At 40.1% G+C, this 24172-nt stretch overlaps 1 protein-coding gene across 4 annotated transcripts in view; it reads right to left on the reverse strand.

Moving 5' to 3' along the window:
- LARGE1 (LARGE xylosyl- and glucuronyltransferase 1) overlaps window positions 1-24172 on the reverse strand; it is a 279159-nt gene that overhangs the window by 98715 nt on the left and 156272 nt on the right. For all 4 annotated transcript variants that reach the window (XM_041481415.1, XM_041481417.1, XM_041481414.1 and 1 more), the window contains one exon: window positions 12450-12621. In XM_041481415.1, coding sequence (XP_041337349.1) covers window positions 12450-12621 — 172 coding nt within the window. The remainder of the gene's footprint in view (window positions 1-12449; window positions 12622-24172) is intronic.

The following is a 24172-nucleotide window of genomic DNA, read 5'->3' on the forward strand; positions in this document are numbered from 1 at the left end:
CAAAACCTAGATTGAATGTTGTGTGATCAAAACACTTTAGGAAAATAAAAAAACCCACTTGGCTTCACGGCAATGGGTGTGTGCACCTTACCACTCTCTTAAATAAAACTGTGACTAGAGGTGCTTGTACATAAACAAACCCCTGGCACCACAGAGCAACACAAACAAAAAGGTGGTGGTAGTGACAGTAGACTAATTGCTGACTGCAGTTAAGAGAGGATGATAGAAGGGACAGGCCAAAATTACATTGAATTAAATATTGTGTTAACTCCTTAATGCTACCATGTACTTCATTATTTCCTCAGCAAGTGTTTTTTTTATAGTCAGATGTCACTGCCAAGAAAATGCAGAAAAATTCTAGATATGTGTGCTTGCCTCTATATAGCTTCACAGAAATTTACTGTGATATATGGTGTTCTTAAATAATCATAGGTTTCAAGATATACCATCTTGACTAACTTGGGATGTGTTGCCACCTCTCCCTTTTCCTATTCCTTCTTCCTGCTCAGTATCCTTGCTCTATTCAATCTCCACATTGCTTTCTCCTTTATCTACCAAATTATATTCACTTCCCATTACTACATTTGAAAGAATGAAATGATCATGAGAGTAGAACTGTCTGTGTGTGTGTCATGGATTGACACTGGCACAGTGCCAGTGCCTCGAGAGTAGAACTGTCTGTGTGTGGACATTCTCTTCTAAATCTAAATTGAGGTGCCTCAAAACTGTTACCCCAGAAGAGCATCCCTTTGCTGCCCTGCTTATGCACTTCAGCCCTTGTGCACATCAGACCTGGCTGAGGTCACCCAACTCTTTTTACTTGTGACGCATAACAGGGAGTTAAGAGTTGAAAGGAGAACACATTTAAAGATTGCTCTTCCAACTATTCATATCTTTTTTTAGTTAGTCAAAAAAATAAGCTGTAAGTTCAAAGCAGGAGTGTTTATGTAAATCAGGGAGTAGAGGAACTAGACTTTTTTACTGATAGAAATCAGCAGCATTCTGTTCACTCCAATGTTTAATAAAGGTAGTTCTTATCAGATGAGATGCACTCTTTCAGGATTTCAGGATACCAGTGTGACAACATTCAGATCATTATTTCTTAGTAGTATGGGAATGAGCATTAACCTCCAAATACTGTCAAACACTGGTGTCAATATTACTCTGCAGCGAGTTGGCAAAGCCCTAGAGAAGCCACTTTGCACCTGCAATAATGATATCCTAAAGCACACAGAAAGAAAAAGTATTACTGTCTATTAAGCAGAACATGTGCAGCAAGACAATGCAATGAATTAATGAAATTCAGGAGATCCTGTGCCACTTTCAGAGGCGATGTGCATTTCAGTAAGTTGCTGTGAACATAAACTGGCAGACATTTAGTGCTGATGACAGAAGACTGGTGGCATTGAGTCAGCCAAGGACAATTTTGAAACAGAAAAAGTATGATGGCTCACTTTGCTGTAGGGCTTCAGTCCTGCTCCAAGTCACACATCTCAGCAGGGCAGAAGCAGTAAGCATGTGCTAGATCCTCAGATGGTTCATGCTCTGACACATTTGTCAACAGCACCACTGAACGCTGTATCACCTCCTTTGCTATCCACCTCCACCTCTGTTCCCACCACACAAATTCTCTCGGTGTGTCAGAACAGCACTTACTTGACAGTTCTCCTAGTCCTTAAGGATAAGTTTGTATCCCCAAACATAGACGTAAGTGGCTTCAGGATTTCACTTTGTTCTGCCAGCAGTTAATGGTTTTCAAGAATCTGTTCTGCTGACATGTTCAGTCCCAGCTCCAGAATGAATCCCAGAACCACACACACTAGAAGCAGCTGACACAGGGTTTGTGTTACATCAAAGCAGGAATACCTTCAGCTTAGATCTTGAGACCCTTTTAAGTATTTAGGCAGTGCAAAGGAAAAATAAACTGGCCTGGCTTTTCACCAGAAAACATCTAATGTGCCACTCTTTTACTGACATGAACTTCGGCAAAATTTACTGCAACTGTGGATTTTGCACTAAAGATCCAAATTATTTTCAGGACTATGAATTTCACTGTGACTAAATGCAGGAAATAAAATATGAATACAGAAAAGCTGGGGGGACAAAAAAAAATGTTGTCCCCAACTTGTACTGTATGTATATAAATCACCTTTTGGTATGCATCTAGAAGGACTAGGACGGAATTCTTTTTGTTGTTAGCAGTATGTCAAAGGACAAAAAATATTTACCTTGAGGAGTCCGAGGGAGTAATGCTCCTCTGTTTAATTGAACTGCGTGGCCCATGCTAAATGCAGCTAGAGATTACTGCAAAGAACATGGAGTGGAGCCATCTCCAAATTCAAGTAAAATAAAGACACTTGAGAGATGCAGAGTGAAGTGGCCCATTACAGACCAAGCTAATTTTTTTTTTCTTTTAGCTTGCTTGGATTAAAATAAGGTGCTCAAACATCCCTGATTCTCTAGATTGATTGGAAAAAAGAAGCATGTGGAGGTTCTACTTTTCCCACAAAATTGGACTGATTACTGATTTCATTTACATGTCTGATTTCTAGTTTATGTAGCTGTTCCCAGGTTTTGCTCATGGTACATTTGTACACAGTCTTAGTGCAGTTATGTTATAAATTGGTTTAATTTTGTACACGCATTTCCCTCTTCCCTGGCTGTGCAGAGAGCAATACCATGCACTCACCCTGCTGATGGGATAATCATGCCATTGACCTCTGGGCAATATGTTCTACCTTACAGCTTGAACCTGAGAGATATTCTCTACACCACTTTACCCTATGTAAATTCATGTGCTGCCAAGGACAATATTACAGGCGTAATTTGCAGCATGAAACCAAAAAGGTGAAACCTCGAATGAGAGCTTTGTAATTGGAAATGGGGCCCGAGGTCCTTAAAAATATGGATTGCTAATGCAGAACAAGGTAGGTTCAGAGAATGTGCCTGGTCTGGAAAGGGAGAAAACAGAATATCAAGTTATTACAGTGCATGTCACAGAGAGCAGTGAAAAGTGTATGTGCTTGATAGATTGCATGTGATTAGAATGAGGGCCTTAGGCAGGGAAATCTCGCTATTAAATATCATTCTTTCTTTAGTCCTATTAATACAACTATCAAACTCTAGAGTAAACTTCATTTGTTAGGTGAATGACCCATGTGTCTCTTCTGCCTGGCTTTTTCCCACATGCAGAAGCTACTTATCATTACACATTAATAACTCATGGACAGACTGCTACTCCCTCCCTATTCACTGCCTGCTCATGCACTTGCTCTGCTTTACTGTCACCAAGGGAATGCAGAGTGACTGGCCAGAGGGATTAGTACTCGGGCTTAATTTGTATGCTTCACCCAACAAGACAGGCAAACATTAATGTTTGGGGGTTTTTTAATAGCACTCTAAACAAAATATAATTAAATAATTTGTAAATTTATAGGGCAGGGGTACTGAATGCACCTGAAAGGAAGCAGAAGAATGTGAACAGACTATAGGAGAAAGCAATCAACCTAAAACATTTATTGGTGGACATCTACTCCTGATTGATGTCTCCTTTTTAGTTTGGATGGGGGAGTTATTATTTTCCTCCTTGGTTTCTTCCCACCCCTTGTTCTCATATATTTTCCTTTTAGCACAGCCTACTGGCATCTCATTCCCAGGAATACATTTTCCTCTGCCAATAACAAACATGCAAAGCAGAAATGCTCCTTCTCCAAGTCTGTACCCTGTGGGAGCTGGATTTTCCAGCTTCTGAGGAGGCATAGCTTTTGCTCGTCAAGGGACATGGGGATATGCACTTTGCTCCTTTGATGCCATGCTCTGCCCTAATTTCTCTTAATAAATATTTGCAAGGCAGTTCAAAAAAGCTCTGGGTCCATTCTCCACAGCTGGAGTACCGGAGATTAATAGAATTAAACTCTCTTTAAATCCTGAAGAAAGAGCTCAGAAGAGAAACTGGTTTTTTTGCTTTAACACTGTGTGAGTCATGCAGTGTTTAGTTTGGATGTTTGATACATCATAGCATCTAAGCCAAAAAGACAGCTGTAGAATGAGTGGCAGGTTGACAAAGACTGGAGAACAATAATGTGGAAAAAGCATTGGACTGAGGTTGAGAAAGTAAAAAGAAGTCCTCAAAATTACAGTGTTACCAACAAGATTTTATTACAAATCTTGTAGCATGTGGAGAGTTTTTATTCTAAAAACTCTTTTTGATACCACAAAAAAACTCTGGTTTCAAAAGAGGACAGAAAATATCAGTTTTCGTTTATAATTAAAACATCCCTACCCCCCACAGGAAAAAGCTTGAAAACATGACCAAAGGGTATCCCTTGGAAATCAGAATGGAAAAATAAAGAACTCAAGTCTTTTATTTTATTTTACAATTTACCCCACCGTGAGTTATACCCTATTTCTATGCATGGTTGGCCTTTCACCTCTAAATATTTCTGCCTGATGGCAGAAACAGACAAAGAACCATTCAGCTAAAATAGAACTACAGATGTTTCAGAAACTGCAGCCATTCTATTTTGGCAGCAATTCATAATCAGAATTTTCTGATTATGTCCCTTGTCACATTAAAATCCATAAACTAGAATGTGCACATGCTGATCCATATAATAAACTCTCTCCCTTGGAGCCCATTTACTGAGGTCAACCTTCTCACATACTGGCTTCTCAGTAAAGGAATATCACAGCAAAGCAAACTGCAATTAGAGGAAAAAAAAAGAAAAAAAAAAAAAAAAAAAAAAGAGAACTCCCATCCACTCAGCTCATCTGACAAGTGTGGAGAGTGAGAAGTGTTTTTCCCCAGACTCACAGAATCAGCAAGTCCCACCTCTTTGTTTGATCCCCTCCTAATTACAGTCACTAAAATAAACCCCCAATCAGAGTTAGAAACTTGTCTTTTTCCCCCAGATATCCTAACCCTTTAGTTTCTTTCTCTCTTCACCAAAATAAATCAGTATTCTCCTATAGTTTCACACACAGAGGATGACAGTATTGTGAGACACTGGAGCACAACACCCCTCAATATTTCTATCAGCTATAGCTAACTAATAGTATTCTTTATCAATGAAGCCTCAAAGATTCTGTAGCAAAAAAGAAGAATGCAACACAATATAAAAATCAAGAATAGAAATTCTGAAGCAGATAGAGCCTCCACGGGGACCTCTTCAAAGAGAAACTGTATTTCATTTGTGTAATAACCCTAGGATGAGCTATGCACTGTAGTCTAACCAATAAATACTTACACAAATCTTTCAGAAGCTAACAGATGTTTCTTTTATGAGCAAAGACACGTGCCATTCGGCCTTTTTAGACACTTATAAAAATTCAGATAATTTTAAGCTATTTTAATAGCTGCCTGACAATTTTATTAATGCACTCTGCTACAATATCATCCTGTTTCCATCACAAAAAGACTGACTTATACTATGGATTTTTATACACACTAAGGTGCATGTTACTAATGCCTTCCTCTTGATTAGTAAGAAAAGAAAGTGTGTTTTACTGACCAGAAGAAACAGAAAAATCTCTGCAGGATTTAACATGAACACTGTGTCAGCCCACAGAGATCCTGTCTCAAAATCATCTGGAAGCTTTAATGATTTACTCAGCGTAAACTGACAGACTTAAGTACAAAACCTGCCCAGAATCAATTCTGTCGCTCAAATCCTGCCTTGAGCCATAGGTGTCAATGAATTTTAAATTTTAATCTTGGCAACAACTGAGTATTTTACATCATCACAAGAACAGCACACCTATAAAAAGCACAATCATTGCAGGAGAGTCAAGGGCTATGACAGGTACAGTTTATTAAAACAGGGCTTCATTGATAGAGCCAAATTCAGGGAAATTTATACAGCACCTGCTGACTCTGCCTGCCTCTCACCAGTGCCATCAGCATCTCACTTTCCGGCATGCTAAATTCACATAGAAATGAAAAGTTCTGCATGCATGTAACATTACAACCTTATGCATAATATTTCTTGTAGGAATATAATTGCTAAAATCCCTACACAAGATGCTTAAATTTGTGAGGGTTATGATTTTTCTCTTTATTTGTTTGTTTGTTTGCTCTTTTTCCTGAAGAAGCTGCAAAAATAGGATGAACCTAGACTGTTACCTCAGGCTTTCTGCAGAACAATATGCCAAAGCACCCACATGCTGAGTGTTTGCAAATTTTAAGTTTGGGATTGACTATGTGCCAGTCCCTCTTCAGCTCTGGGCACTTGATCCTGCACCAAAATTGCTGCTGACCTTTTCTGGTATTTATGATGTCAGTATGGATTTTTGTCATTATTTGAGCTTCTGACACAAAGCAAACAGCTTCTATGGCATGTTTTTATTCATGCAAAGTATGAACATGTGAATCTCAGTATTCCTATCAAGTTTGCCATTTCCCCTTCTTGTATGCTTGGTTAATGGAGGTCACCTTTCCAGGGAAGACTTACTTGCACAGATGAACACCAATGGTAGCTTATATTCTCTGGGTGACTTATGAGTAGAGTTATTTGAAATGCACTAGCTGGGTGTTACCCAGTCTCTGTTGTTTAGAAGTACTTAAAATATTCATCGTATCAGCTAGCTGGATTGTGAGGCTAACATGCAGTAGTAGTAAGACATCACTGCTTCTGAGTTTTGACATGTACTTAGAAATATCATAATGCCCTGTGATGTAGCATTCAATTTAACACAGCGCTCCTCAACACTGATCTCTGCAGGGATTATTCAGGTCTCATTTGTGAGCCCCAGCTGTGACTCATGCAAAGCAATATCCTAAAGGAACAAGGCAGACACAGGAATTGTCACCTGACAACATAAAGCAGGAAGAGAGACTCTTGCTACTTGCATGTGGAGCACCCAGCACACAGAGACTGTGACCCAGACTGAAACTGCAACTTGTAAGACATATAATTATGATGACTGTTGTAGTCAGGTCCCAAATCAATTCAACCCTGAGAATCCATATTTAACACCCAGTAAAATGAAAAATCAGAACCTTGGAAAAAAAGAACACACATTGCAGGACCAAAATTTTGGGTGAGCAAGAGTAATAAAACAGTTAGCAGATGTGGCCTTTAAAAGAACTTTAAGATTGATGGCACAGAACATAGCTTTGGACTAATTTTTTTTTTTTTCTTAGAAGAATTTGCAGAGTTTTTGCAATAAAAACATATTGGTTACTAATCCTTGTTGTCTGAAACACTCTGCAGCACTTCATCCAAGAATACACTATGATCTACAGTCCCACACTTTTGCCCTTAGGCTAGGTACTTTCTCAAGTTTAGAACTGTCAAAATCTAGTGAAAGATGAATAGGAGACATAATCAGTGTCAACTAAGTCACAGAAAACATGCATGACACGTTATCTTCACCAGACTGGCTGCAGACACAAACCTTTGAAGTCAATATTTTGGAGGTATATCTCAGTCCTAAAGGAAAACATTCTACCTATCTATAAGAGCAATGGAGAATGAGGCTAAAGCAGAAATGCCCAAATCCCAGCTAAAAAGCTGAATACGACTCTTGAAATTTAAGTTACGGGTTCCCAAAGCCATATTTATGCACAGAGATTGAAGCTTGTATATACAATGATTAATAATTATACAACCCCCCCACTGGCTCCTAAGAGAAACTGTTAAATGTTATATTGCTTGAGACACTGTTTCAGGCTACCAAAGAGAGGTGTGAATTTCTCCCAAATCCTAAGGTTGCCACTTCAAAGATGAGATTTTTAAATTTCTACACTCTTGCTACAGAACAGTTGGATCACTTATTGTAAGGGCGTATGCAAAGAGCTTATCAGGAAAGGGCAGAAGAGCAATAATTTACAAAGAAATCCTACTGCATTTTTTTCCATCTACAGAGTGAATTGAGTAGAACCTTTACCACCTGAAATATTAAATTACTATGTAAGGGTCTGATCTTTTCAGCAACTCTTAGGATAACTGGAATAAGAACCTTTGCAGAACAAGGACTTTGGGTATTGCAGGTGCTGTTTAAAACATACTGTAAGCCCTTCTACACAGCAAATCAGACCTGGTTAAATTACAAGAGAGTCCTGAATGTGAGTTTCTTCCAAGCACGGTGTCTGAGGAAAAAAGGAATCTGAGCTACTGGTCTCCCTTTATCACTGTTTTTGCTGGGAAGAAAAGTCTTCCCAGGCATAGAAAGAATCACAGACTCTAGTACGTACACTCTATGTGTGGCTGCAATTTGGGAAAGGCTGTGCTGGACTGCCTCATCAATTATGCTGCAGCGACCTGGAGACAGAAGTTCTTGCCTTTCCTGCACTGATGTGAAAAATTGTTTAATTTGCACAAAAAGCATCCTGGCGTAGGCAAGGTGCCTTCTAGCCAGCAACTGGTTGTTAGAACATTTCTAGAAGGAGACCCAGTGGGTCTAAAGCTGCCCTCCCTAACTGGGGCTGGGTGTAATGACAGGTTCCTTTGGAGACTAGCATTTCCCCTCATAGGAGTTTCATTGTGCTTTTGTTTATGCAATATTTCAACAAACATTCTAGATTGCCCCCAAGAAATCTTCACAAACTTACCTGGGACATCTGGGAGAGATTAAAACATTACTTTAGTAAAATATCCTTTGGAGGAATATTTGGAGCTCATGACATGAGACAATCTTTCAGTCTTTTGTAATGCAGGCAGGAGAAATAAAAAGACACTTAGGAAAAATTGAGAATCACCACAGAACTAAGCCAAACTTTTACAAAGCAGTAAAAGAGTATCAGTATCTCTCCAAATTACTTGACCTTCCTTCCATTTCCATTGAATGACAGAACAATACAATCATTTAGGTTGAGAAAGACCTTTACATCCTATCACCAAAGTAACACTACCAAGTCCACCCCATTAAACCTCGTACCTACGTGCCACATCTACACAGCTTTTAAATGCAGCCAGGGATGGTGACAACTTCCTGGGCAGTGTGTTCCAATGCTTGTCAAACCTTTCCCTTCAGAAATTTTCAGCTGTCCTTCTCTGGACATGCTCCAGCACCTCAATGTCCTTCTTGCAGTGAGGGGCCCAGAAATGAACATGGGACTTGAGGTGTGGCCTCACCAGTGCTGAGAACAGAGGGACAATCCCTGCCCTGGTCCTGCTGGCCATGCCATTGCTGGTACAGGCCAGGATGCCACTGGCTTTCTTGGCCACCTGGGCCCACACTGGCTCATGTTCAACTGCTGTTGACCAGCACCCACAGATCCTTTCCCACTGGGCAGTTTTCCAGCCATTTGGCCCCAAACCTGTAGTGCTGCATAGGGTTGTTGTGACCTAAATGCAGGATGTGGCACTTTGCCTTGTTGAAACTCACAGAACTGGCCTTAGCCCATTGATTCAGACTGTTCAGATCCTTCCTGTCCAGAGATTTCCTGCTCTCCAACAGATCAACACTCCCACTCAACTTGGTGTTGATCACGTGTGCACCTGATCCCCTTGTCCAGATCATTGACAAAGATATTAAATCAAACTGGCCCCAGTATTGAGCCCTGGGAGACACCACCAGTGACTGGCTGACAAATGTATTTAGCTCCATTCACCACCACTCTCTGGGTCCAGCCATCCAGCCAGTTTTTTATCCAGAGAACACGTCTAAGCCATGGGAAGCCAGTTTCTGTGAGAATGCTGTGGGAAACCATGTCAAAAGCTTTATTGAAGTTAGGTAGACAACATCCACAGCCTTTCCCTCATCCACTAAGGAGAGCTGCCTTTGTCACAGAAGGAGATGAGGTGGGTCAAGCAGGACCTGCCTTTCACAAACCCATGCTGACAGGCCTCAATTCCCTAGCTGTCCTGCACATGCTGCAGGACAGCACTCAAGGTGACCTGCTCCATGATCTTCCCTGGCCCCAAGGTCAAGCCAACAGGCCTGTAATTCCACAGATGCTCCTTCCGGCCCTTCCTGTAAATGGGCATCGCATTTATTCATCTCAAGTCCACTGGGATCTCCCTGGTTAGCAAGATCTGCTGACGGATTCAGCCAGGCACTGGCCCTGGCTGGCTCCCTCACCAGCTGGGTCAGGAAATAATCTTACACACACTCCAGGAACTTCCTGGACTGTTTCCTCTCCCCCATGTTGTATTTCCAGACCTCTGCTAAGTAAGTTCAACTTACCTCTCTGGTAAGTTCAAGCCCACCACAAGAACAAGGGCTAGCAACTGTAAGACTTCCCAGCTGCTTACAGACTATTTCTTCTGCCTCCTCCTCCAGCTGAGTGGCCGACAACAGACTCTCACCATGGTATTTGCTTTGTTGGCTTTCCCTCTGATTCTTACCCTTAAACACTCAACTCTAATGTCACCATCATTGAGGTCACCTTTGCTAATGGAACTGCAGCCTGTGATGGGCTGGAGAACAAGCCTGTGCTTGGACACTTCCTCTCTCCTCCACAGCATTTAGGATCCAATGTCTTCTCCCACCCCAGCTCAACACCTGGAGCGAAGGCATTCTCTCATCTATTCGTTGTTTGTGCACAACTGCCTGGGAGATGAGCATATGCACACACTGACCAATTTATTGCCAGGATTAAAAAACTGTGGAGAAGCAGGTGGTCAGCTGGAATTAAAAGACACACAGGACAACTTCCAAAATCATCCCTTTGGGAGTTGTGCTATGTACGTTATGGGGGCAGCAGTACAGGAATTCTGTCTCCATGTGTAAGTTAGAGCTTTTCACAGCTCTAATCAGACAAACATACTTGCCTAGCTCTATGAAGACTGATTTACAAGCACGTTTTACTTCCATTAATTATTCTTCTCCATATTTCCATATTTTTTGCCTGTATTTTCTTTCAATCTTACATCTGCCTCTGCTCCATGTTCCTCTTTTTACAAGCAGTCTTGGTTTTATTCCCCCCGTAAAAACGCAAGAGACCTTCATTAAAATTATGACAGAAATTATAAGCAAGGAGACAATCCTCCTCATTGTCTCAATTCAGATTTTGCTGTCTTTGACCATGCAGTTCTCTATGCCCAAGTTCTGTTTATCCACATTTCTTTTCCTGCTGTGACATGCTATTACACCATAGTCAGTCAAATATGGCTATTAATAATGGGACAGCTGCACACAGTGAGACAGAACAATAGCACAGCTTTACTTCCTATGCATACATTTATGTTACTTATGGTTTCATATGTTCATATGTTTGTTTACATGAAACTCAAGGTTGAGTGGAGGGAAAGGCTGCGTGAAGAGGTCTGAACAATACCTGAAGAGGAAGAAAAATGGAATATTCCTTAATGAAAAAAGCTTGCAAATAATTAAATTAAGCAAAAAGGTGACTGCTTCTGGCTTGCTGAAAAGACACCAGTGTATTCATAGAAGGGAATGGAATGCATGAAGAAGCACTAGAATGCAGTCCTTGACACAGAGCTGAAGATAATAGGTCCTGCCCTGGAGCTGGGTACTGAGAAAAGCCTTGTGGATTTCAGCAGGGGATAAATACAGTAAACATGTTCTTTCCTGTCTCCCTCTTAATGGAGTGGTGTATTTTGGCTTCTCTAAATAAATACTCCCATTTGCTTAGGCTGACTTTGATTGAGATAATTTTGAGAGAGCTGATGAAACACATCAAGGCTACACTTTTCCAGGGTTGTAAACCCTTAAACCAGGATGCTGGAATGTCTCTGCACTTACCAGCACAGCAATAAATATGCTGAGGGCAAGAGGAGAACAATAGGGTATGTCTCTGACTCTGAACAGCTGGCAACACTGGAACCTGGGAGAACTAAATGGTTTTAGCAGTGTGCTAGCTACAAAGTGCTCTGCTTTGTGACAAGGTAGTAGGAGAACTTTTTTGTAATCATCTCTTTTTAGAGTTACTGTAAAAGTGTCCTTTCTCAGACTGACTATGAAGTACATTTTCAAGGAGCTGTGGGAAGTGGCAATAGGTAGGGAAGACTATTTTAGGTGCTTAGAATACAGACCCCATTATCAACTTATTAAGAGGACCAAACAGCAACTTATTTCTATTCACATGTGTAACTCTGCTCCCTTCTTTTTCCTCCCTGGTTCAAGAATGATCCCAACTTCATTCATTCTCAGTGGTTACATGGAACAGTTAAACTGAAAGTAATAATTAAGTTTTATTAATTAAAAAAAAAAATAAAACCCAAGTTCTTCCAAGAGGTATTGAACAGTACATAACTACAGCATGCACGTAATTCTTTATCATCTACTGTATTGTCAGGCTCTCACCTGCCCCAAATAATCAGACCAATAAACCAAACTACACAGATAATCAGTGTTGCCAATTAATCTATACAGAACATCATTGAGAAAAGAGCTCACAAAGAGAACAATTACATTCAAACACCAAAAACTGAAAGAGTGAAAACATTTAACCTCAGCTAGCCCTCTCACGCACACTGTATTGCTTGCCTCATCATTCTCCCCCCGCCCCTCAAATAAAGACAGTAAAAAAATCATTAAAATACCTTTGAACTTGTGAAAGACGGCCCATAGCTCAGCAATGTCAGTGGCAAATGTAATGTCTGTGTCGAGGACAATGACTCGCTCAAGATTGGAAGGTAGAGTCTTAGTCAGAACCAACTTCATCAGCCCGTAAATCCCAGAGTAGTGTTTGTTGGGGATCCAAGACACTTCAGACTTGACAGGAAATGGGAAGTTGGAAAGAGGAAAAAAAATAATCTTTATTAGAGAGAGAAAATTTTCCTGAAATTAGTTTCTTGTCATAGTGAAAGATCTCTGAGGTGGAAAGTCATCTAAAAGCCTGTATTTAAATCTACTTCAGGAGCTCTGAAATACACTAAAGTTTCTGAAAGCTTGGGAAAAAAAATTCTTTCAGGCAATCTCTTCACACAATATAACTAAAATTAGTTGAGCCTTTCGGGTCTGGTAGAATTCATTCTGAGACATCCACATGTTCTTATAAAGCTGAAATACATTTTTAGTCTAAAAGTTCAGGTGTATTGTACCTTACTTTCATTTTCAACCAAAAAATAATTTGTTATCTCAAAATTTTCTCTGATGCAGAAGTAGCAAGCATAATATTTTCCTTATATTTTTATAGACTTGGTGGTCAGAATTTCAATAGGCAAATCATTTGAAATAATGGACCAGAAAATTGCAAAAAAATTGTTTCTTCCAAATGCAAATTTTCCTTAAGCCTTACGTCTTTAACTTAAAACCAAGGTCCCACAGACATGCTCAAAAGTAGAGAAAGTGACAGAAAATTCTCAGCCACATTTTTTTGTTTTATGTATTGAATGTGGCAAACTCAAACATTTTCATTTCTTCAGTAAGAGCTCAACTCTATTTGTACAGCTTCTAAAATAAAAGTTGGGAGACTAAATTCTGTAATGCATTGTACTCTTGACAATGGGATATTCTATGAGCTGTGCTGAGTTTTCTTTCTATGAGACTCAAGTACTCAAATTTCAGAAGTTTCTGCTTAGAGTGGGATATTAGAAGTTTTTGAGAAGTGCCTATTTCCCTATCTGAAACTCCTTGTTTGTTTTAAGGGGTATGCACTACAATTCCCAGATTTTAAGTTTTCCCTTGAGTTGTGCTCTCAGTAACTAGTATTTTGTCCACAACAAATTTGAGTGAGACAGATTTCAGGATTTGTCCTGGCATGTTATACTTTGGAGAAAGTAAGCAGAAATTCAGTGTATTCATAAAATGAATATTCTGTATATTTATTCTGTTGTTTAACTATCTTGTATCTATTCACTGCCATTGTAAATTTATTATATGAAACAATACTTGCACAAAGGAAAAAAAAAATCACTTCCCTCAAAATCCTTAGAGAAAACCTTCTGTAAGAGAGTGAGTTCCTACATTTGGAAGTATGGTTGAAGAAAGGCTAATAATAGGTGCTTAGAGCACACTTCTTTTTGAATATACAGTAACAAGGCCTCTGATGATGTAAGCTGACCTCCTCTATTCCCTTTTAAATGGCACACAACTTGTCTCTGTATTCTCAGGATTCCTGTACCAGGGCAGAGCACTCTCCCACTACAAAGTTCATTAAAAACACAGAGGGAAGTAGAACAAACCTTTAAGGAGAAAGACAAGAATTTCAGGGGAAAGGCAGGAAAAGCAGATTCCCATAGAATAAAAACAGAAAGTGCAAACTGAAGTGTGAAGTTTTGGTTGGTTGATTGAAAACTCAATGTTCTCCAGAAATATCTTCTGTGTAACAGAGATAATTTCAAATTCACACCCTCACAACTCTACTTATTTGTGGTCCTTGCTTTCCCACAGGAAAATCGTGGCTCTTGGAATGGACCATCACACCATGGTGCATTTAATTTATACAAAGCATTACCTACTTTGCTTCTGCAAACCACACTGTTCTGAATCTGCCACTTGATATCCTTGTTAAAAGTGTTCCCCATTTTACAGATTTGAGCTTGCATTTACCCATTGCTACGTTATTAATTTTAGATGGCATGTCCTTTATTTTATTAGCCGAAATATTTCTCCAGAAAAACATCCAGTGTGCTTATGGAAATAAGTTTAATAAGGTAGGGGTTCGTATGTTGCATGAATAGCCTGACACATGCAGGGAAGGTAAAGGGTGGCTGGAAAAGCAAGCCACCTTCAAAGTGCAGTTATTTTCTTTGCTCTCAGGATTTCCAATTTCTAACCCCACTGCCATGTATCACTGCAGGGAAGAAACCCATGTCTGGCAGTTCCTTCTGATCTGGCACACAGAAGGCAAAAGCCTGCCATCCTGAAGCCTGATATCTGAAGGCACCACTTTTAAAAATGAAAGGGGCAGCCCCTGTTTCAAATGGTCCATCACAGCTGGCTCGCATGTGTTGGATTTGAGGATATGTTGAAGCCTGGACTTTCAATCAGTCCAGTTTATCCCCAGTTTCCTCTCCTGTGATGCAGAGTTGACTAAGACACAAACAGAGATCCTAATTAGCCCCCAGCATAATTTCTTGATGGCTTTGCTATTCAAGAATAATAGTTCCGAATTCATGGTAAGGAAAACTCCTTATGCTACGCAAGAGCTCTGTGAAGGCTCACTCTGGCTCACTACATAGTCTTATGGGAAGAAATACACAGGCACAGTGTCAAAGTGCTTTGTCCTTGTCCTAGTTTTGGCCACGACCGGGAGGTTATTCTGCATCATGTCAAAACATTGCAGGGAGCAGGGGGAAGGGACTCTGCCTCCTGAGAAGAAGAGTGAGGCCTCTGGCCAAAAAACCATTCCTCTAAATATTGTCTAAATACTTTCTGTAAGTTTTAATACAATATTGTTTGTTTAGCACAGTCAAAATGGCCCATATATGGCATGTTTGTGAATCATCTGCTAACAAGATAGATCAGAGTTGCCTTCAGAGAAAAAATATTCCTAGAAGATACATCAGCAATGTTAAAAAATAGAGTTAGCAAAAGAGAGTGAAACAAAACAGTGTGACATACTTTGCCATTTGTATAATTCCCAGTTCAGCAGAAATAGCACACCTTGGATCTCTAGCTCTCAAGATCTGTGTTTTTGTTCATGAGAAAAGAGTAAAGGAAAGCATTTAGCTGGTGCTGACACTGATTCTTTTAAGTAAAGTGAAATAGCATCTACTCACTAAAGGTCTTTCATCAGAACCATCTTTATTCGTTTCGTAATTGAAGACTGAAAACAAACTAAAATATCTAAATTACTTGAATATAAAAATCATAAGCCCATGAGTCTGCATGCAGCACGTAACTGATCACCTGGTAAATGGCAGAGAGGTGGGAGCAACAGTCTCTATGTCCAGGTATACCTCACCAGCAAGTTGTCTTCCCTAACTGTGCTGGATCTCTGGGAAAAGCTGACCAAATCACAGTTGCTCTGCACAGCCTGACTCAGCTTTCTCACAGCTGCTACCACTGTATAAATGCTCATTAAGTTACCAAAAGTGTCCCTTTTAACAGAGAGGTCTCATACATAGAGCTTAAAATCAAGTTTACCTGTTTCCTTGACTGAGAGAGGGGGAAATGGTGGCTCATTCTCTGTGAATGAATTGTATAGTGACTCCATTCACAAGTGTTTAGGTATTTTTATTTTTTAGAGCACTTGAGTCTGGTTGCTCACACATTACAATCACAAAGCACCATTCTTGTACCAAGTCACCACAAATATATCCAGCCAGACTTTGACTCTTACACTGTACTTCTTTATGGAACCGCATTATTTTTTTAACATGCTCTTTTTCCCCACAAACAGATGATGGGGAAACTTGCCCAGGCTTCCCAGGTGAATACTGACTGCTCCACACATGTAAGTGAAGTATCTGTACAAGGGCAGGTCACCTGAGCCTCTCTTGAAAGGATGGAGGCTTGGACTTGTAGACTTAGCATGAAACAAGTCTGGAAAACAGAACCAGCATGAACAGAATGATAGTGACCAACACAAAGGGACAAAAAACTTTGGAGTGTCTGTATTGTGCCAGATCAATCACCCACTGAGCTCAGTAGCTGGCATCATATAGTAGATGGTGGCAGGTGCCTACTGAAGAATATAAACCCGGGGGAATTCTACACCAATACTGCTCCCCACGTATATTCCCATCCTGCAGCAAGTTGCACCAAATTTTGGAGCTGCTGGTGGTATTATTGTTGATTGATAACTTCCAGTGGATTTTTCATCTGTGAATTAGATCAAATTAGGACACAGTTTCATATTTGTATTCAAAAGCCCAATTCATTATATTCCATTATCATTACATTTCTATTTAAACCTCATGCTCTTAAAGGTTATCAGTCTTGCATATCAAGACACTTTGTTTGCAAATATGACTTTGCTGCACTCACCCTTCTCTTTTCCACATTACTAAAATCACAATAAACAGCAGTGAGATGAAGCACAAGAAAAGAGATTATGTATTTGCTGTCCTACCTTAGTGCATGTTTACATGTACACAAAATGAAGCATAAAAACAGTAGCAAGCACAAAAGCAGAGGAAAGCTAAACTGCGGCTATATGGGACTGTAGGACTGTATATGTTTCTCTTATCATTTACCATTTTCTCTGAAGCACTAGAGGTTGACAGAAAGCCTAATAGCCTGATTTGCTACATGCTTCTTGGATTGGAAGGTGACATATAATAGTACCATTAAAAAAGCTCTCAAAACTTTTAGCTAGCAACTGCATAAACTTAAGACTGCATTTCTTTCCTATAAATAGAAGTTTCCCTTCTAAAAGCATTTCCCCCATTAAAGACTTCTGATTATTGCCCTACCAGAAAAAAATTCTATCCTGACTTTTCCTGATGAATGGGTTGTGCTCAATACAGCATCACAAAATCACAGAACAAGCCTGGAAGGTACCTCTGGGACTCACTTGGTCCAACTTCCCCCTGACAAGCACAGCCACCCAGCGCCAGTGGCACGGGACCATGTCCAGATGGCTTTTGACTATGTCCAAGGATGGGGACTCCACAGTCTCACTGGGCACCCTGAGCCAGTGCTTGGTTACCCTCACAGTAAAAGAATATTTCCTGATGTTCAGAGGGCTCCTCCTGTATTTCACCTTGTGCCCACTGCCTCTTGTTCTGTCACTGGGCACCTCTGACAAGAGCCTGGCTCTGTCTTTTTCACACCCTCCCTCCAAGTATTTATGTACAATGATAAGATCCCCCTCCAAGCTTTCTCTTCTCCAGATGACCAGTCCCAGTTCTCTCACCTTTCTTTGCACGTGAGGTGGTTCAATCCCTTCATCACCTTAGTAGCCCTTGGCTGGCTTCTTCATTATTTTCATGTCTCTCTTGTGCTGAGATGCCCAGAACTCAGCCTGGACCCAGCCCTCCAGGTGTGGCCTCACCAGCACTGAGTCAAAGGCAAGGGTCATGTCCCTTGACCTGCTGTCAGTGTTTGTCTAATGCAGTCATTGCTGCAAGGACAAATTCCTGGCTCTTGTTTCACCTGGTGTCCACCAGATTTCTTTTCTGCCAAGCTGCTTTCCAGCATGGCAACCCTCAGCACGTCATGGTACACGGGTTGTTCCCATATACAAAATTTTGCACTTTTTGTTGAACTTCATGAGGTTCTTATCAGACCCTCTTCTCTGTTAAATAGTATTTTTTTCCATTTACTTAATGAAATTTCTCACTGTCTCACAGAATATATAGCACCACAGAACCCTCTGAGAAACAAAAAGTGCTCCTTGTTCAGCATGGTAAGACAGAATCTTGGCTGATAAAAGTGTTTTCCCTGGCAGCATGTCCTTAAACACTTTACCCTGGAAAAATGCAACCTCCAATACCATATTGATTTTGTCACTACATTCACTGCAACTTCCTAGGTATGGCTGGGAATAAAAAAAAAAAAAAAAAACCAATAAAAATCCAGAGCTGTGACATAGTATCCCCTTCCCCACTCCAAATCAAAGACACCCGTGCTGCTTGGCTGACTCCACAAAAGCACCAGGAAAGTTAGTGCCTTGCAGGAGCCTGTAGGTCAGGCTGGCTGGAGTGATGCACCAGGCTGAGAACCAGCAGCCCTGAGGCACAAGGTGCCACTTGCATGCCTCCTCCCCCACCTCAGAGGCGGGCTCATAAATGGGATCAAACAGAACCCAATTTCATCACCATCTAGACTAATGGCTGCAGATTCCCTGTGCTGGGGAAACAGACAGCATCAAATAGAAGAAGAAAATAGAAAAGGTGGAGGGAAGTAGAAAATGCAGTCTGTAGATTTTGCCTCCCCAGAGCTTTCATGCCAGGTTTTACCATTAAAAATACCTAGCATCTAGAATAGACTGATTAAAATAAAGAGAAATGTGAATCAAGTTCTGTAATAAATGTCTCAATGGAAACATGGATATCTAGAAGTAATTGGAATCTACTCGCTCTTAAGCAACTTCAACATAGGCACTATCTTCCTTGAAAATTGCATCAGTCAGATGATAAACTAGGTTTGAAATCTTAAAAGAAGGCAAACAGAGCAAAACTTCCAGGCCACAACAAAATCACAGAGTGTTTTGAATCTGCACAAGTTGTAGCTGAATTGTATCTGACACTGATCTGAAAAACAGTGCAATCTATATGGTGAAAGAACTTCCAGCAGGATGGATCTTTGTGAAGCAAAACTAGCCCAAGTCTTTCATAGCTGCTGGCTTCAGGCAGCCCTTACAAATGTCCTAGGTAAGGGGAACAACCCTGAAATTCTGATGTGTGAATCAGGTAACAGTAACAATTGTTATTTTTTCAGATTGGCTAAATAACTTTCTAGACAGAGCTGACAACTTGTTTTCACAGCTTTTTCATTACTTGCTAAGTGCTTTGCTGCTACTATGAACACTACAAGTAGCAAAATATTGTTTTTTTAAATCATGTGGCCATCATTTAAGACAAAGCTAACAAAACTGGGGCTTTCATGTCACTTCTAAACTGGAGGAAAATACTTCCACCACTTTAATGATGATCATATTCTGTGATTTGTAACATAAAACATCAAAAGAGGGGGTAAACAAACAATATTGATTTGCTGTACAGGACAGGAAGTTTTTTTTATGCATGGTTTTCTCACCACTATTTTTCACACAGGGAGAACTTCATCTTGCTGTGAATATATGCCATACCTCTTCCCACATTCCTGAAACTTGAGTCACAATTCCAGCAGCACTTTCAGGACTCAGGAATAGTTCCAGGATAATCCTTCCCATTTTACATTGACTATACCTCACAATACCTAACCTCTTTGCAGGGACATGTGACTGATCCCCTTTCTCACTCTCTTGCTTCCAGGGGAGCAGTATCAACACCTTGTTGCAGAGACTGGATTAACTGAATCATGGAGGAAGGCGACAAGTAGGTTACCATTTAAATATGGGTAAAAATTCATGCCTGTTTTTAGCACATTCTTTTTTTATAGATAACCATAATAATAATAAAAAAGAAAGAACCTAGATTGAGAAATTCCAAGTCTTCAGAGATCCTGAAAGGAGGAAGATTACTGTCACCACCAATAGTTTGCTCAGAAGGAATGCCAAAAGGAATCTCCTTGCATCTCACCTTCAAAAATCACTGCCTTTGCTTCATCCTTGTCAGGCATCCAGCAAACATTAACAGAAGAGCCTTATTTGAACAAAACCAGACCCTTCTGTTAATGTTTGCTGGATAACTTGTAATTTCCACATTGAATTTAGTTTTTTCCTGGGTGAGTCACATGTTTTGATTATACTGATATTCCCCCCCATAACAAGTCCTTACTATTTATATGAATGGTTGTCAAGGAAACCAAATATCCAGCAAAGTTGGGTAACTTTTCTAGATTCAGAATTTCTTGTTTCTGAGTATTTTAAGAAATAATAATAACATCTTGCTCTAAGAAACAATTGTAAGGAGAAAGCAATTTATACATCTTTGCTAAAATAATTTTTCTATTTCTGCTGGCCTTTGTGGCTGTTCTTGCTCATCACAGAAACATTGGTGACTTTAATAGGATTCTGCCTCATCTTTCACTTTAAGAAACAGATGGTATCTTCCACACATGTATGCAACAAGTCTGGATGCAAATAACAGTGAGCAAAAAGGTTGAGATAGAAATGGATGATTATTTGAACCTCTGGGTCCTGGATAATGTAGAGCAAATGCAGAAACTGTGGAGCAAGCTACAACTGGAAAGGAAGATTAGATATTAAAAAGGCAGAACAAACAAAACCTCCAAAATCAGCATCAGCATACAGCAAAGGAAAATAACTGCAAATTAATTCTCATCTCTGTAGCAAAGTCCATAACACAGTCTGACTGATGTTGAAGATGTTTTTTTCTTTTTTTTTTTTAATTTTCTTTCCAAATCTGTCACCAATACACACATGCATACAAAAGGCAGACAAGTGGGAAAAACCTGATTTAAGGATGCTTCTTCAAAACAACTTCCTTAACAACAAAATTAAATGATGGTGCCAAGAGCTTATCATGCTTTATACAGATACAACTGCAGACATAAACTAAAAATGATGTAGGTGGGGTTTCTTTTTCGGTCTCTGTCACTTAGGCAGCAAAACATTCAGCCACACAGCTTCTTCGGAAAAGAAAGGACCAAAAGGCAATTCACCTATTGGGATCTTTAAGGACTTATCTCCCCCCCTCCCTTAGGTATTTAGCTGGCTTTTCTCCCACCTTATTTAGCCCCATAAAACTCAAATGGCCAATTTCAATTTGAGTCCTTTTCTTCACTCTCATTTCAGACTTTCTAAATTTCTTCATTGTTTCTTGCTATCTCCAAAATGCTGAATGCCATCTTTGTTTTCCTTTCTTCACTTGTGCAAAATGAGACCGCAGAATGGAGAAGTCTGGCCAGTCTCAGTTAGTGCTGTTTCTTGCTCCTTTGAGGCCTCTGGCCTTAACCCCAGCTGTTTTCAGTGCAGCAGTCAAGGGTGGAGGACCTAAAAGAGTCTGAGCATCCTGAAAGAGGTCAGTGAGAACCAGCCAAACACCAGCCTCCCAGCCCCACCTCTCCAGAAGAGGCAAAAGAACAAATCTTCCCTAGAAGATAAAGCCTTTTTCTTTCTTTCTTCCTGTCAGTGAATGAGTGAGAAGAGACAAACAAGCTGAAGCAGATAAAATGGCAGGAAGCCAGAGCTTTCTGCTAAAAGCTGACTGACAGGTAGATCTGGTAAGAACTTGCCCAGTGGTGAAAACTCAGGGCTGCCCTTCTCCCTTCATCTGTATGGAAAGATAAGAAAGATCAATTGCCCACTTTAATTGCCAGTGAACTCAATCAACAAGCTCTTTGTGCTAATTCATCAGGGAAGATACAAATCCCTGAAAATATTATCACTGCCTGATGTACTGAAGCTTTTTCACTTCAGTAACTATGCAAGTACATACATATTAGCTGCAGCCATTCCATGTTCTAGCACATTTCCATGCAGCTCTTGGGGTCAAAGCCCAGCAGCACACAACCTGTATTTTGCATGATGTCAGGATAACAAACAGGTGTCATCAAGATGCACTATCCAGGATAAAATGCAACAGCATATCCTGCATAACCATGTTTTGTTGGATAGACAACAGCTGCAACTCAAAACTTATCTGAAGTGGGATTCTTTCCCTACTGAAAAATCCTTTTGTAAGGATTATCAAAGAAGGTTGCAGAACAGTTACAGTGACTACAAGTAACACCTGAGAGAGGAGATTGCATGTGTAAAATACCAGTTATCATGCACTAAAACATTCCCAACCAGACACCAAGAATTTTGAGGGAATGGCTTCCCACCCTTTTAAGCCTAAAAGATTCCCATCCAGTTTGTATCCATACAAAACAGTATTTGACAGCCAGAGTTGCAAAATAAAGAATCATAGAATATCTCAAGTTAGATGGGACCCATAAGAATCATAGTGTGCAACTCCCTTCTCCTCACAGGACTACCTAAAACTAAACCATATGACTAACAAGTCTGTCCATGGCCAGGCTTGGAGTCGTGACCAGAGTTCACAAGCTTGGTGACATGACCCTGGGGAGCCTGTTCCAGTGACCGACCACCCTCTCCGTGAAGAATTTTCCTGATGTCCTAGGATGGTTTGTGGCAAGGATGTGGGAATGCAGCTTCCACAAGGCAGCTGATATCTTAACACAAAATCAAAACATAGCAAATCTTTATGAGAAAAAGGATCCATTCTTCTATTCAAAAGAAAATCCCTACCTACTATCAGGCATCTCACAGATCTAAACTTATACTGTTTCTGCCTAAAGAGTAAGAACAGTAGAACTTCAACAGCTGAAAATGCTGCACCAAAAAAAGGAACACACATCCAACTAGTGGAATAAATGCTATACCCCATAAAGAACTCTTATGTCTCTTTTTTTCAGCAAAAGCAAAGAATTTCCAGGAAAACAAATCAACCTCCACCCTGCAGAGGTGGAGGTCAGGTGAATGGAACTTCTTATATAGCAATTATTCATGGGAATAAAAATTACATAAAACAGCGTTCTTTTCTCCAGTGCTAAGTATTACAATACATCAAAACTCCTGGGGACTAAAATGCTCCAGGAATACATCTAGAATAAAAAGAATAATAAAGGATAAAAGGTATTACAATTATGAACAAGCAAAACTAACAACAACCTAGTGCAAGGAGGAGTGAATGTAACAGGGTGAAAAAGTGTTCTTTTTCTTTGTTATTAGAAAGAGCTACATTGTCTCTCAAACAATGCAGCACTAACTAGAGAAACAATCTGAAGAAAATAAAGACATTGGGAAAACTGGGCTTCTTCAAAAGCAGGAAATACTGAAGTTCATGACATCAGTCTAGTTAATTGCCCTGCTTCTGGTTAAATATCATCAAATACTTCAGATAACAGTGAGTTTGCATGAGTAGTGTTTAAATGAAGAGTCCATGTAGCAGGCATGTAACTCTTACAACTTTTTGAAACATGTCTGGGGGCTAAGTCCACCTTTGGCACCCTAATTCCATGTAATCTTGGAGTTTCACCCTAAAGACCATCAGATAAAAGTGCAATCAGACAGGTGAACACAGGTCCCAGATGTCTAGTTAAAACACTACAGATTGAACTATTTTATAGGCTTTCATCTGTGTCAGTTAAATCTGTGGAATCCATTCAGCTGTGAAACAGGTGGAATCTGAAGTAAAGGAGTATACGGGAAAATTAACAGGGGATCAAAATACTGCTCAGTTTTCATCTTTGTTTCTGAAAGGGTGAGACCTAGACACCATCAATTTAAGCTCAAAGAATTAAACTTCCACAGGATTAAACAATTTGATTGGAAAAGAGGTAGATCTACTAAGAGAAATGACTCAAGTCAAATTACCATAAGTGGTATCTCATTAATAATCTTACTATGTATCTCAAAAAATGAAACTTTGTTGGACTGCAGATTGACCTGGAAAGTGACCACTCCACTAACAGAAACAAAATGTCTCAATTTAGAAGTCCAAATGTTCTCATACTACGTTGACTCAAAAAAAGGTGATGTCAATAGCATTTCATTAACAATGTTATTACATATCCATCCCCCCCCCCCCCCCCCCTTCAAAGCAAGTATTGAGACAAAATCAGCCTGGACACCCTTACCTGGACTGAGATGGTTTCACACCTATGAAAAGAGTGACTCCAGCATGTGCTTGTGCTGTGCCTGGCACACAGCATGACTTTGTCATTTTCACTGCTGTGAAAACTTGTCACACAAAAAGATGTGCCCAGACAAGGTGAAGATCATTTTTCTCCACAAGAATGA

The sequence above is a fragment of the Pyrgilauda ruficollis genome, unplaced genomic scaffold (assembly GCF_017590135.1).
Source record: "Pyrgilauda ruficollis isolate IOZ18807 unplaced genomic scaffold, ASM1759013v1 scaffold56, whole genome shotgun sequence".
Lineage (NCBI taxonomy): Eukaryota > Metazoa > Chordata > Aves > Passeriformes > Passeridae > Pyrgilauda > Pyrgilauda ruficollis.